Source organism: Telmatherina bonti (genome assembly GCF_933228915.1).
Source record: "Telmatherina bonti genome assembly, chromosome: 12".
Lineage (NCBI taxonomy): Eukaryota > Metazoa > Chordata > Actinopteri > Atheriniformes > Telmatherinidae > Telmatherina > Telmatherina bonti.
This window is the reverse complement of record NC_136610.1, coordinates 37,543,522-37,558,800: the sequence shown is the minus strand read 5'-3', so window position 1 is coordinate 37,558,800 and position 15,279 is coordinate 37,543,522. Positions and strand designations below refer to the sequence as shown.

Sequence of the window (15,279 nt, the reverse complement as noted above, 5' to 3'; positions counted from 1 at the left end):
CTGGAAGCATCAAACCTCTCACACTGAACAGTTCACACAGTTTCCTGCTGCTGCCGAGGTCAGTAGATGTTTTCCTGGAAGTGAAGCTGGTTTTGGAAGAATCCGAACACTCCCTGAATATTTGGCTGGTTTTATGGCTGTAGAGAATCAGGCATTTGTTCCGGTCCACCTTCGCTGCAGCCCAGATGTGGAGGAGGATGTTCCACCTTCTGAGGAAAAACCAGGAGGTACAACCACCAAGAGGTCTGCAGGCAGGAGCCTCTCAGAACCACAACCAGACCGATACGAGTCCGCTTCAGTCCTGCAGCTTGGCGTGAGGGTTTCATGTCCAAACAGGAGGATGATCATGTTGATCATAAGCCTGACAGTGATGGCAGCTTTCACCCAGACTCTCTCTGTAAGTACACATCTTACCTGCTACTGCAGCGGTTTAACTTCTGTATCACTCCTGAAGTCTGTTTTTATTGCATTAAACTGTGTGGTTATGTAGAGTATCATGCTAAATAGACACGATGAACATTTTGCAGCAGACGTATATATCAGAGTTTACTCTTCATTTTTTTCAAGTTGCAGAATTTACAACAAATTAAATGATTAATGATTAAATTCTCTGGATGTGGATGAGCACACGTATTTTCCAACACATCAGAGGACGACGAGCATCACGCTGTGAATGGATCAAATATGTCAGATTTGGTTTGCAGACAAACACTAACAGAAAAAGAGGGACATCCGACAGGCCTCGTGTGAGACGCATCACATCTAATCACATCTAATCAATGTGACTGATCAGCTGACAGTCCGGTCATCCTTATGGACACACATCTGAGCTCATCATCAGAACTGTTCAAACGACGCTGTAGTGTTTTATTTCTGAGCAACTCGTCCATAAAGGGACCAAAGCTTTGTGACAAGATCACGGCAATACTCCAAACGATTGATATCTGATGATTAAAGTATCAGAAGGTGTCAGACGATGAAGGATTCCAGCAGCATCTAAAAGGGGTGCAAGCTAAATGAAGTGAGAACTTTCGTTTGATTAAACTACAGAGGAAACCATCATCTCCATGTTTTACTGGAGTACATCATTCATTTCATTAAACCATATTTTTTCTGTGAAAATATAGATCATATAATAATTTGTAAACATTTAGTGTCACGGACCTGTAAAGTTCTGGTTTTGCTTTTCGGATCTTTTATGCAGTTTGGTTCCTCATACCTGAAATGTCATGTTAAACAGGAAAAACTCTAATTTAGCCCCTGGTTCACTCGTTTTTCCTGAAGAAGGAAGGAAAAAGCAGAAAAATGTAGTTTATTTGTGTCATAAGGATAGAAGTTGCCACCGACTGAGAAACGGTCCAGTTTCTGAGGATTTCTGTAAACATGTTTGGTTTTATGTGTTATTAATTTAGTGGAATGCAACGACATAAAATCAGTTATTTACATGATAAACGCATAAAGAGGGAGAAAAGCATGGTGCTTCCACATTTACATTGCTTCCTTGTGTGCAAAAAAACGTCTAACAGCTGTAACTGGAGGAAATCATGTGGTTTAATGCAGTGTTTTACAACCACTGTGCCGTGAGAGATCATCAGGTCTGTCCTGAGAAATGATCCAACTTCACCTGATTGGTCTAAAAAGCAGCTCTGTGTTCATCCAAACAGGCCCTGGTGAAAGATAATAAAAAGTTATTTTTCTTGTGTTTATCTTATTTCTGTTCAAGGCAACGTTGACAAGATGGACTTTATATTATTAATATGGGCTTTTTAATAAAAGAAATGAACAACATTTCGTCTTGTGGTGTGTCTTGTGAACTTTCAGTGAAAAAACATGTGCTTTGACTCAAAGATGGTTGAAAAACACTGGTCTAATGTTCATTTGGTCAAAGTAAAACTTGGGATTTAAACCGTAATGAGTGTGTGTTGATGTTTCAGACAGTTTACAACTAGATGATAAATATAACGTTGGTAGAGGATGTTTGTGTTTAGATGAGCAGAATAAATGACAGCAGTGGTAGAAGGTGGGAGGCCTTTCATCAGCTTAGCTGCTGGAAAGTTTTCCCAGCTTCCCTCCATCCCTGTTTGGTCCAAGTTCATCACAACTAGAATCATCTCTGTCATGAAAACACTATTTAGAGTGAGAAACTATTGTTTGGATTCCAAACCTGATGAGTTAAATGAGTTTATGTTTTCACATCCGTTGATATTCATATTTCAGCTTTATCTTTTTCACCTGACAGCTGAAGCTAAACTAACCTCCTCTTTGTTTTAAAATGAGGTTTTCAGCCTCTTCAATCACTTTCTAACGTGTGAAAAAATCCGATTAGGCTCAAATTAGTGTGGATTGTCACAACACACAAGGCGGTAAGATATTTAAGCCAACATTTGGTTGATAAAAGGTTTAAGTGTTGGCAGCACGCTTCTCTTTTCTCATATTTTAATAAGACTAGTTGAGATGAATAAAGGCTCATTCAAATGAACACATTGTTGTGTGTGTGTGTGTGTGGTGTGTGTGTGTGTGTGTGTGTGTGTGTGTGTATGTGTGTGTGTGGTGTGTGTGTGTGTGTGTGTGTGTGTGTGTGTATGTGTGTGTGTGGTGTGTGTGTGTGTGTGTGTGTGTGTGTGGTGTGTGTGTGTGTGTATGTGTGTGTGTGGTGTGTGTGTGTGTGTGTGTGTGTGTGTGTGTATGTGTGTGTGTGGTGTGTGTGTGTGTGTGTGTGTGTGTGGTGTGTGTGTGTGTGTGTGGTGTGTGTGTGTGTAGGCGTCAGACAGCTGCAGTGAAGAGCTAGCTGGTCTGCGGGAACAGGAGAAGCTTCTGAAGAGCCAACTTCAGAAACAGGAGCTCCTCCTACGCAGATTACAGCTGCTGAATCAACACGGCGACACCAACAAACCCAGAGCCAGCGAGGTCCAGGACACTCAGCACACAGGTCAGGGCCTCGGCCTCAGGTCTGGAAGACAACATCTGAAATCTAAAAATAGCTTCTTTATGTCTCACGCTGCATTAGCAGGATCCAGATACACAACGTCTGTGATTTTTCATGTCAGATTGCTCCCAGATTTTCAGTTCAGGCTCCAAATCCAGTGGTCTGTACGGGATCAAGCCGCATGGCAGCCCCTCTCCGGTCAAAGTCTACTGCGACATGACCGAAGGAGGAGGTTGGACTGTCCTACAGAGACGGATCAATGGAGCGGAGACGTTCAACAGGTGTGTCTGGAAAACCAGCCACGTAAAATACTTCAGTTATTAGTAACACCATTAACAGTAATATCCATCCATCTATCCATCCATCTATCCATCCATCTATCTATCTATCTATCTATCTATCTATCTATCTATCTATCTATCTGTCTATCTATCTATTTATCTATCTATCTCTATGTCTATCTATCTATCTATCTATCTATCTATCTATCTATCTATCTATCTATCTATCTATCTATCTATCTGTCTGTCTATCTATCTATCTATCTATCTATCTATCTATCTATCTATCTATCTATCTATCTATCTATCTGTCTATCTCTATGTCTATCTATCTATCTATCTATCTCTATGTCTATCTATCTCACTATCTATCTATCTATCTATCTATCTATTTATCTATCTATCTATCTATCTATCTATCTATCTATCTATCTATCTATCTATCTATCTATCTATCTATCTATCTGTCTGTCTATCTATCTATCTATCTATCTATCTATCTATCTATCTATCTATCTATCTGTCTATCTATCTATCTATCTATCTATCTATCTATCTATCTATCTATCTATCTATCTATCTATATCTGTCTATCTATCTATCTATCTATCTATCTATCTATCTATCTATCTATATCTGTCTATCTATCTATCTATCTATCTATCTATCTATCTATCTATCTATCTATCTATCTATCTATCTGTCTGTCTATCTATCTATCTATCTATCTATCTATCTATCTATCTATCTATCTATCTATCTATCTATCTATCTATCTATCTATCTATCTGTCTATCTATCTATCTATCTATCAGGTCTTGGGCAGAGTACAGGGATGGTTTTGGAGACATGAATGCAGAGTTCTGGCTGGGAAATAACAACCTTCATCACATCACGGCACAAGGTCAACACAGACATATCTTTAACCCTCATTCACTAAAAATCAGGTTTTTAACTTCATTAACGCAACGATACACTGTTTGTCATTTGTCACAAGACATGACATGAGCGAGTGGCCATGCAAAGTCAGACCTGCTTGTCTGGGAACTAATGAGCTATGGGAGGTAGAACCCAAACAAAACTAGAGCTAGAGCTCCTCCAGGAACTGCTGGACTGGGAAAGCTGGAGGCCACAGAAGTTGGGAGCCTTGAGCTAGCTTTGCAGCTAACTGTCTTAGCCTGCAACTCACTCGCTTTAACTCCTAGCCAGCAAGCTGCAACCTTCTAATGGCGCTGAAATATGTAATATATGTAAATATTGTCAGTCTGATGTACTTAGACATGGTCCTGTATAATTTATGTTGGTTCCCAGGAACAAGAAAGCTAATGTTGCTCTTACCTGTGTGTAAAAAGTGTCTATAAGCTAATCACAGGTTACTGTGCTGCCGACCCTAAGTGGCCACCCAGAGCAGTTATTGTTGCAGATCTATATTAATATTACTGATGCAGCTGATAAATAGCTTGTCTTTCTTTTCCAGGAAATTATTCCCTGAGATTCAACTTGGAAGACTTTGATGGTAATCAACGCTATGCGGAATACCAGAACGTGAAAGTAGCCGATGAGAAGGTAGTGATGCACGATCCATGTTAAAACTTGACTAACTGGATTTTTAAGGGTGAATCTTATTGTCATATTATACACCTAATAAGGGGGGCGGGGGGGGCTTGACTTGTGGCCTTTCTGTGTGGAGTTTGCGTGTTCTCCCTGTGTATGCGTGGGTTCTCTCCTGTGTTCCTCAGCTTCCTTCCACCATCCAAAGACATGCATGTTACTGGTTACTCTAAATTGCTCCTAGGAGTGAGCGTGAGTGGTTGTTTGTCTCTGTGTGGCCCTGCGATGGACTGGCGAGCTGTCCACGGTGTACCCTGCCTTTCTCCCAAAGACTGCTGGGATAGGCTCCAGCTCCCTGCGACCCTTAATCGGACTAAGCGGTTAGGAAAATGAATGAATGAGTTTGCTGCTTTCTGGTATGAATAACTACAAAAGTAAAATGAAACATCTGTTACTGAAATGGGTTCAAACTGACCGTGAAAATATGAAAAAAATTCTTATATTTGTTTTAAATGTGGCTCTGTTGTGGTTCCTGCTCTGACCTGTGCTGCAGTGGGTGTGCATGTCTCCCTGGCAACCAAGTCCACACCAGGTTCTCATCTGGCATTCAGCAGCAGCGACATAAAAGGCCAACTCAGTTTTCCAGTCATCGCCTGATTGTGTTTCATCAGTGTGCATGATTCTTTCCTGCCTGCCCGCCAGCCTGCCCACCAGCCTGCCCATCAGCCTGCCCGTCAGCCTGCCAGCCCGCCTGCCCGTCAGCCTGCCCATCAGCCTGCCCATCAGCCTGCCCATCAGCCTGCCAGCCCGCCTGCCCGTCAGCCTGCCCATCAGCCTGCCCGTCAGCCTGCCCGTCAGCCTGCCCGTCAGCCTGCCAGCCCGCCTGCCCGTCAGCCTGCCCATCAGCCTGCCCATCAGCCTGCCCGTCAGCCTGCCAGCCCGCCTGCCCGTCAGCCTGCCCGCCTGCCCGTCAGCCTGCCCGTCAGCCTGCCAGCCCGCCTGCCCGTCAGCCTGCCCGCCTGCCCGTCAGCCTGCCAGCCCGCCTGCCCGTCAGCCTGCCCGCCTGCCCGTCAGCCTGCCCATCAGCCTGCCCATCAGCCTGCCCGTCAGCCTGCCAGCCCGCCTGCCCGTCAGCCTGCCCGCCTGCCCGTCAGCCTGCCCATCAGCCTGCCCATCAGCCTGCCCGTCAGCCTGCCAGCCCGCCTGCCCGTCAGCCTGCCCGCCTGCCCGTCTGCCCGTCAGCCTGCCCGCCTGCCCGTCAGCCTGCCCGTCAGCCTGCCAGCCCGCCTGCCTGCCCATCAGCCTGCCCGCCTGCCCGTCAGCCCGCCCGTCAACCTGCCTGCCTGGCAACCTACCATTCTGCCCAGGAAAACAATAAAACACCTCCTAGAATCCACATCCAATCTGCACTTGGGTCCTGGTTTTGTCCTACACTGCAACAGAGCAATCAGGCCATCAGGTATGGATCCAGCAGATTCTAACCCAGAAGTCGCCGCCGGACAACTTCAGCAAGCCCTATCCGGTCAGAATGCTCACCTAACTCGACATGAGCAAATGCTTCTAACTTTGGACTGAAATTACCACACCATCCTTACGCAGTTGTCTCAACTCACCACTCATGTTGCTGGTCTAGTCCAGCCTGCTTCTAATCAGCAACAGATTCCTGGCTTATCCATGCATTCTACCGCTTCTGCCACCCCGGTAAGAGAGACACACATCCCGAACCCCAAACCTTATGCCGGGGATCTGGGTAAATGCAGAGGTTTCTTACTCCAATGCTCACTTGTGTTTGACCAGAAGCCCATCACTTATGCCAGTGACAAGTCTAAGATCTCCTACGTCATCGGACTTCTGGAGGGCAAGGCTTTGTCATGGGCAGAAGCAGCGTTTGAACGGCATAGTTTCAGGCACATGTCTTACACAGCTTTTATGGATGAGATGAAGAAGGTGTTTGACCATCCAGCGAGAGGGGGCGATGCCGTCAAGCGGCTAATTAATCTCCGACAAGGAAATATGAGTGTTGCTGAGTTTGCTGTGGATTTCAGGACTGCAGCTGCGGATTCTGGCTGGAATGATCAGGCTCTTTGTGGAATCTTCACAAATGGTTTAAGCAGTCGGCTTAAGGAAGAGCTTGCCACCCGTGATGCACCAGAGTCCCTGAATGACCTGGTTTCCCTCTCAATAAGGCTGGACAACCGCTTACGGGAGAGAGACAGAGAGCGGCAGACTCGTCCTGAGCTGTCTCTTCCTGGCTCCACCGTCAGAACGGTCCGCCCTTCCCTTCCTAGCACAACACAGTCCGAGGAGCACCATGCAGCTGGGCCGAGCTCATCTGTCCACGGAGGAACGACAGAGGAGGAGGGACACGGGAGTTTGTTTTTATTGTGGAAGACCTGGACACCAGAGAGCTGTCTGCCCAGAACGGCCAAAAGATCTGGGTCGTCATTAGCTGCAGAAGTACTGACGACCACTACTGCCAAGGTAATTCCCCACACAAAGACACTCATTCCAGTGGTGCTATATGTCAAGGGTTTCTCTCATCCAGTACAGGCTTTAGTGGATTCTGGAGCAGAGGCTAACTTTATTGACAAGGAATGGGCTGCAAGGATTAATTTAGACCTAGAATCTCTCATCCCTCCTTTTTCTACCCGGACTCTGGATGGTAGCATTCTTTATTCCATCACCCAAGAGTCTGTTCCAGTTAGACAAATTGTTTCGGGAAATCACCAGGAGTTTATCAGTTTCTTTGTTGTAAACTCACCAAACTCACCTCTTTTCCCACAACCTGGCCAAACATATACAACATGTCCGACAAGTCCTGCAGAGACTTCTGGAAAATCGTCTATTCGTTAAGGCCGAGAAGTGTGATTTTCATAAGAACACTGTTTCTTTTCTCAGATACATTTTTGAGAGCGGGCAGGTCCGAGCAGATCCTGAGAAGGTCAAAGCTGTTACCGAACGGCCGGTTCCAACTTCTGTCAAGCAGTTGCAACGTTTCTTGGGTTTTGTTCATTTTTATCGCAGATTCATCTGCAATTATAGCCGCATCGCAGCTCCCCTGACAAAACTTACATCACCTACAGTCCCATTTGTCTGGTCTGAGGCGGCAGCTCAGGCTTTTGCCAAATTAAAGGATCTATTCACCACTGTTCCTGTCCTCCTCCACCCTGATCTCAACCGTCAGTTTGGGGTGGAGGTTGATGCTTCATATGTTGGCATTGAAACTGTGTTGTCCCAACGATCCCCAGAGTCTCAGAAGTTGCATCCCTGTGCCTTTTTCTCTCGACGTCTAACATCGGCTGAGCAGAATTACCATGTCGGTGACAGAGAACTCTTAGCCATAAAACTCGCCCTGGAGCAGTGGCGCCATTGGTTGGAGGGATCCAAAGTGCCATTCCTCATCTGGACTGACCATAAGAACCTGGAATACCTACAGTCTGCAAGACAAATGAATCCCCGACAGGCCCGTTGGTCTCTTCTCTTCAATCGATTCCACTTCACGTTGTCATACAGTCCCGGGTCCAAGAACCAGAAACCTGACTCTCTCTCTCTTGCCAATTTCCACCCGAGAATGCAGTTTCTCCTGATACCATCTTACCTGCAACCTGTGTCGTAGCCGGTGTTTCCTGGGAGGTGGAGGACAGATTTAGAGAAGCCCAACAGCAACAGCCTGACCCTGGCACAGGTTCCCGTGACTGCCTTTTTGTCCCCGATTCAGTACGTTCCCAAGTCCTCCAGTGGGGACATTCCTCCCGTCTAGCATGCCACCCTGGTTCTGTGCAAACACTTTCTTTGATGAAATGCAGATTCTCATGGCCCACAATGGATAAAGATGTCCGGGAGTTTGTCGCAGCCTGTACGACGTGCACGCAGTAAGTCATCGCATCGGCCACCTGCGGGATTTCTTCGTCCATTACCTGTTCCAAGCAGACCCTAGTCACACATTGCTCTGGACTTCGTTACTGGTCTTCCAGCCTCAAGAGGTAACACCACCATCCTCATATTTGTGGATTGCTTTTCCAAAGCTGTTCATTTTATTGCCCTTCCCAAGCTTCCTACCACCAAAGAGACACCCGACCTACTTGTTCATTAAGTCTTTCGGCTCCATGGTCTGCCCACAGACATAGTATCAGACAGAAGACCCCAATTTATGTCCCAAGTATGGAAGTCGTTTTGTCACTCACTCGGGGCCACTTTAAGTCTATCATCAGGTGTCCATCCTTAGACCAATGGCCAGGCCGAAAGGTCTAATCAGGATCTGGAAACTGCCTTGAGATGTGTGGCTGAATCCAACCCCTCCTCCTGGAGTGACCATCTGGACTGGGTAGAGTACACTCACAACTCCCTTACCTCTTTTGCTTCAGGCTTGTCACCTTTCGAATGCTCTCTAGGATATCAGCCGCCACTGTTTCCAGCACAGCAGGAGGAGGTTTCTGTGCCATCGATCCAGCTACACATCCGCCGCTGCCAACGGATTTGGAGGAAGGCTCGGGCTGAGGCACCTTTGCGCTTCCAAAAGTACCCGCCGCATGGCTGATTGTCATTGGACTCTTGGACCCCATTACACACCTGGTCAAAAGGTTTGGTTATCAGCAAAGAACATTTCATGACGTACTGATGCCAAGAAGTTGGCCCCCCGCTTCTTGGGACCTTTTGAGATTGAGCGGATCATTAATCCCACCGTGGTCAAACTGAAACTCCCCAGTTCCATGAGAGTCCACCCATCTTTCCATGTCTCCCAACTCTGTTTCCTCTAGTCCTCTCGTCCCTCCTTCCAGGCCCCCTCCTCCCGCCTGGCTTGTGGCGGGTCGTCCTGCCTATTCTGTCCGGCATTTCCTGGAAGTGCGACGTCGGGGTCGTGGCTTCCAATTCCTGGTGGACTGGGAGGGGTATGGTCCTGAGGAGCGTGCCTGGGTTCCGCGCTCGTTTATTCTGGATGCGTCCCTGGTCCGGGATTTTCGTCATGCTCATCCAGAGAAATTTCGATCGCCCAGTGGCTCCCGTGGAGGGGGGCGGGGTACTGTTGTGGTTCCTGCTCTGACCTGTGCTGCAGTGGGTGTGCCTGTTTCTCTGGCAACCAAGTCCACAACAGGTTCTCCTCAGGCATTCAGCAACAGCGAGATAAAAGGCCAGCTCAGTTCTCCAGTCATCGCCTGATTGTTGTTTCATCAGTGTGCGTGATTCTTGCCTGCCTGCCCGTCAACCTGCCTGCCTGGCAACCTACCATTCTGCCCAGGAAAACAATAAAACCCCTCCTAGAATCCACATCCAATCTGCACTTGGGTCCTTGTTTTGTCCTACAGGTCCAACAGGCTCAATAGAAATAATTTTTATAAAATCCATCATGATGGTACCTGAAAACTGATATTTTGTTGATCAACACTTTGAGGAGTTCACTGCAGTTAGTTTTTTTTGTATCTGACTTCTGCACCTGTTGGCAGGTATTCTGACCTGCTGCTCAACAGCAAAGTGATCTAATTTGTTCGGGACAGTTTCGTTTGTTTTAATGATTATTTTCAACCACAGTTCAAAAGCAGCGTTGCTTTTCACAAAATGATCATTTTAAATATATTTTTTCAGTTTTTAGTCAGCTGAGTGAGTGTTGTAAATGTAGCCTTTTCTGGGGTGTGTTGTGTGTGTGTTTGTGTGTGTGTGTGTGTGTGTGTGTGTGTGTGTGTGTGTATAGGGGTGTGTGGTGGTGCACATGTGTTTGGGGGTAGGGGTATGAGTATGGAGGAGTGTTGTGGTGCACATGTGCGGGGTCTGGGCATGGGGGAGTGTGATAGTACACGAATGTGTGTGGAGGGATGTTTGTATTGGGCAGTGTAATGGTGTTGCTGAGGACTCTGGCTGTTGGGGCGGCTGTTCCTGTTCGTCCTGGATCTCAGGGGGCCTCGGGAATGGGAGGTGTACCTAGTGCCGATGGCGGCTCACCTTCTGAAGGGAAGTTCACTTCCTTCTGGTCCTAAATCCCCTCCCCCTTCCCCGCTCTCCACCACACACAGGCAGGGCGTTGGAAGGTGGGCACGCTGTACTGGATGGGGAGAGAGGCCATGAAGTTGGTCTTGATCGCTGCATTCATTACCGACCCCCCTCCCAGTTTTAATTACACTTAGTCACCATATCACAAAAACAGACTGATAACTCATGGACTTTTGTGGGGTGCCTGCTTAGGCGGTCCCTCTCCCAACATGATGTGGACACTTCCCCTCAATTTTAATTAGAAATAACACACATTTCACAATCATTCATAAGCGGGGAGGGAGGCGGGGGCGATGGGGTTCTTTCTGGGGCTTTGCTCTTAGGGCCGGTCCTTGCCAGTCCAGGCCCACTCGGGCCTGTTTCCTCTGACCAAGGGGGGCTCTGGCTGGGGCCCCCACCTCCACCACCGCCTCCTACGTGGGTGCATGACTGACTCCAGAGTGGGGTGGTCGGGGCCTGTGCTTGGAGGGTGGCTGCCGGCTGCCTGGGTTTTTGAGTCCTTCTGGCCTTCCTCTTGCCTTTGTGTGGGCGGGGTCACATTGTGTGGACAGGGATATACATTGTGGGCGGGGTCACTTTGTGTGGGAGGAGCCATATAAAATGGGCGGGGTCACATTGGCATGGTCATTCTTCTCTGAACACGTTCCACTCTATGTTCTGCATGTAACACAGTCAGAGTCGCCTGCAGGTTTATTTACTAACAGCAGCTGGTTTTCTTTCTGTGTTTCTGATTTATATTTAACTTGTTGGTTTTGTTGTCCTGACAGTTGATAGCCGAGTCCTCCGCAGGAGTAATGTGAATCCAAGGTTGGCTTGTTTGTGTATATGTGTGTTTGTTTTTCTTTCTCCTTCTCCATGAGGTGTTTTCTCTTCTTTCTCTTTCTGTCTCTCTTCTATCCTCTCCGGTCCGGTTCAGCAGTATAAACTCCGTATTACAATTATACAAAATAAATAGAGAAATAAAATAAGAATTCAGAACATCAAGGGGATCATTATACCAGATCATTATGGCAAAGTAAATTTTCTCAGCAGAACACATCATCCAGACCATCATTCTGCTTGATTAAATGCTGGACAACACACACACACACACACACACACAAAAAGTAAATTTAACCTTTTCTTGAATGGAAGAGAGCCAATACACTTGTGCATGGCTGTATGTGGTCATAATGCACAGCAGCATGTTGTAGTTTACTCTTTCCTGTTGTTTTCTTTTCATGTGGAAATAGATATAAAATAGGTTAAAATACACAAATAAATGGAGAAACAAATAATTACTGTCTCAAGCATTTATTCATGTATTTATTTCTGGTCATGGCAGGTATGGTCTTCCATATGGCCGAGGAGATTAAAATCAGAAAATTTTGTCATCTCATGCTCAACGTTTTCATGAATGTTTGCTGAAACGGTTGAGTTTGAGATATTTTCCTTTGAGACTTCCAGAAGGTAAAAAAGGACTCCCGCCAGTGGAGGACACTGCCGTAGACCCCCCTCTTCCCCAGCTAGCTGAACCTGTCCTACTGCAGGCGAAAGCACATTGTCTCTTCTGGAGGTGTTGGTTGGCGTGGACAGGACCACTCATGAATGTGTCAAGGTTCAGACACATAAACAGCCTGTTCTCTCACTGGAGACACTTCTGAAATGGCTGAAATTAAGAACTAAGGTGGATTTTGGGGTAAAACACTGTAAACAAAGTTGTTAGACCTCTGACACTCAGATGAAACAGCTGAAAACATGTTTAACGTGGGACCTTGAACTGCTTTCCCTGTACTTCTCTCTCTGCAGGACCACTACCGACTTACCTTCGGAGCCTACGTAGGAACAGCTGGCGATGCGATGTCTGGAGGTCATCAGGTTGGCGTATCAGCGTGGGCCAGTCACCACGCCATGAAGTTCAGCACCTACGATCAGGACAACGACAACTACAAAGAGAACTGTGCCAAAGAAGACAAAGGAGGCTGGTGGTTCAACAAGTACGTGTTTCACCATCAGCAAGTCTGCCTGGGCCTTCTTAAACACACACATACATGCAAATATATGTTAAACTTGTAAAAAAAAACAACCAAAAAACCTTCATTCTGTTTCCTGGTGACTCTCCAGGTGTCATTCAGCCCATCTCAACGGCCTGTACTATCCCAACGGGCACTACAGCGCTTCCACAGATGATGGGGTGGTGTGGTATCCTTGGAGAGGATGGTGGTATTCACTGAAGACCACCATCATGAAGCTGAGACCCACCGACTTTAAGATGGATCCCACCACCGACCCCAACGCAATTTCTCACACCCCACCTTCCTGAACCACCTCCTCTTCACTTTAGGCTGAAAATAACTTGGCATTTGCAGACTTTATGACTTGATATTTAAACTTTAAAACACTTTAATCCACTTAAACTCCACAAAGGCTTGTTTACTCGCTGTGCTCTAATCAACCCAGAGACAGACTCCTGATAAGAAAGACGCTTCGTCAGTGTCGGTGGGAGCAAAGTCGCAGGCAAGCAGAGCAAATATGGACTAAATTTAAGAGAAGTTATTAATGAATGAATCTCTGGATATTCCCAAAGGGAGAAGATGAAAAAATAAACTTTAGGTTTGATAAAAGAGCAGTAATAAAAGATTACTGGTGTTTTGTGAGACCTGAAGGTTGCAGGTTGCGTGCACACACAGCTGTTTGTTGCAGGAGAAAGGATGAATGTGATGTCAGTGTGTGTGCCAGACACAGGCAGAAACGCTGCATGAAGGCGTGAAAGAAGCCATTATCAGCTCACTGTAAGAGAACCAAACAAAACTGGCTTTTACAGTAGCATGCAGCTACAGAAGCACGTTTCTTATTCCAGAATAACCTAACAGACAAGCAGTTCACTGAGAAATAACGGGAATTTGTCTTACTTTTATGAAGATTAACACAAATAAATCACCAACAGATAAAATGCAATTCAGTGTCATTTAACATTAAATAAGAATTAGATTAAAAGACTTCATTCTTCCCAGAATTAATTTTGTTTACAATTGACATAAAACCTAAAATGATTATGTCAAACTGAATTATTTGTTAAACTGTTAAAAAGTTTCTTTAGCAGTAATCAAGCATTTATTACTCTGTAGTTGTACCTACGCTTGTGAACTCCCAGATGTCTCCATATGACTGCTTTTTCACTAATAAACATGACTTAAGTAAATAAAGTCAGCAAGTATTTTGTCTTCTGAGCTTTTCATTAACCCAATTTAACTTCCATAACATAACTCTGCTAGTTTACATTTCTTTGTCGTTTAAGTTTTTATTAGACTTTTGGATGAGAAACTTCAATACTAACAGTTCATGTAAAAACTCAACATACATCCACAGTTCCAACGAAGTTGGGACGTTGTGTAAAATGTCAATAATGTCACCATCACCATCATCATCATCATCATCAAGCAAGAACAGGAAAGAATTCCACTTACAAAGCTTTAACAATCAGTGTCTTCGCTTCCCAAACCGAGGCGGCTTTAGGCAGGAGGAAGAGGGGGCAACGCCCCTCTCAAGCAAACACCTCGCCCCCTCAAATAAAATCTGCTGAAAATGCATAAATTACCTAAACTGTCTCCCCGCTGCATCGAGCTGCGTGCCGGTTGTAAAGCATTGCATTGTGGAACCCCCCTCTTTCTCTTCCCAGTGAACAACCAATCACCATTTAGTATGCAAATTAAATGGCAACTAGCCTGATTGTTGGGAGTCAGGTTTCTTCCTGTCGCTGGCTGAGTTGATGCAGCGGTAAAACTATAAGGGAGTGAAGCTCTGTTAAACACCTCATAGTGGTTTATGTCATCAGATAGGCTACTTAATAACTAATTAACCATCAATAAAGTAGTATATAACATCTATATGTTCTGTCTGCAGGGGATTGTTGCTGTTTTAAGTGTGTGAGTCTGTCAGTGGGAGCGTTGCTCCATCACACATGACCACTGGATGTGTGTGTCGCTCAGAGCCAATCAGACGGAGGCAAAACAACCCCGTCAGGAAGCTCCGCCCAGCCTCTAGTTCTACATGCTGGTTTAAGGGTTAATCCCACTAAGTTTAACTTTTTGTTTTCCCAACTCCCGCTGGTTTCAGCAGCTCATATAGAGCTTCATGTCTGCATCCATTTTCTCTGAAAAAGGAAATTCCTGTGCAAAATGTTGCTCAGGAAATGTCCAAATGAAGCAGGCCTGTCCACCGTGTGGAAACACCTGCAGAGTTCTGGGACAGATAAGTAGGAAAGTGTTATTGTAGAGAAGGGAATGAGTTTCTAAAAAAAAGAAAAATCCACAAAATTAAGAAAAACATTTATTTTTCTGCTTGTTTTTTCTTAATTTTTACATAAATGTGAGGTTGTTGTCTGAGATTCTGCCACCTTCTTGTGTTCTGGAGTTTGACGTTCTGCCCTGCTTCTATTGTTTGTGATCGGCTGAACTCAGGGGTCCAAAGTCGGTCCTCGAGCGCCACTGTCCTGCAGGGTTTCCATGTATCCCTGCTCCAACGCACCTGACTTTCATTAAATGAATCCAACAGCCAATG

General features: G+C 45.8%; 1 protein-coding gene across 1 annotated transcript; it reads left to right on the top strand.

Moving 5' to 3' along the window:
• The first annotated feature begins 5,427 nt into the window (after window positions 1-5,427).
• LOC306763425 (uncharacterized protein) lies at window positions 5,428-14,325 on the top strand. Its single transcript, XM_079250219.1, has 5 exons — window positions 5,428-6,280; window positions 6,392-6,459; window positions 6,556-7,239; window positions 12,529-12,716; window positions 12,844-14,325. Exons 1-5 carry the CDS (start codon window positions 6,220-6,222, stop codon window positions 13,040-13,042), a joined length of 1,200 nt encoding a protein of 399 aa, XP_079106345.1. The 5' UTR covers window positions 5,428-6,219; the 3' UTR covers window positions 13,043-14,325.
• Window positions 14,326-15,279: the final 954 nt, after the last annotated feature.

Excerpts from the sequence above, each read along its gene's own strand:
- LOC306763425 (XM_079250219.1), top strand. The coding sequence starts at position 6,220 with ATGGATCCAGCAGATTCTAACCCAGAAGTCGCCGCCGGACAACTTCAG. Across the intron at positions 6,281-6,391 it reads ACTTCAGCAAGCCCTATCCG|TCCAGCCTGCTTCTAATCAG; the intron begins GTCAGAATGCTC and ends TTGCTGGTCTAG. Across the intron at positions 6,460-6,555 it reads CTACCGCTTCTGCCACCCCG|AAGCCCATCACTTATGCCAG; the intron begins GTAAGAGAGACA and ends GTGTTTGACCAG.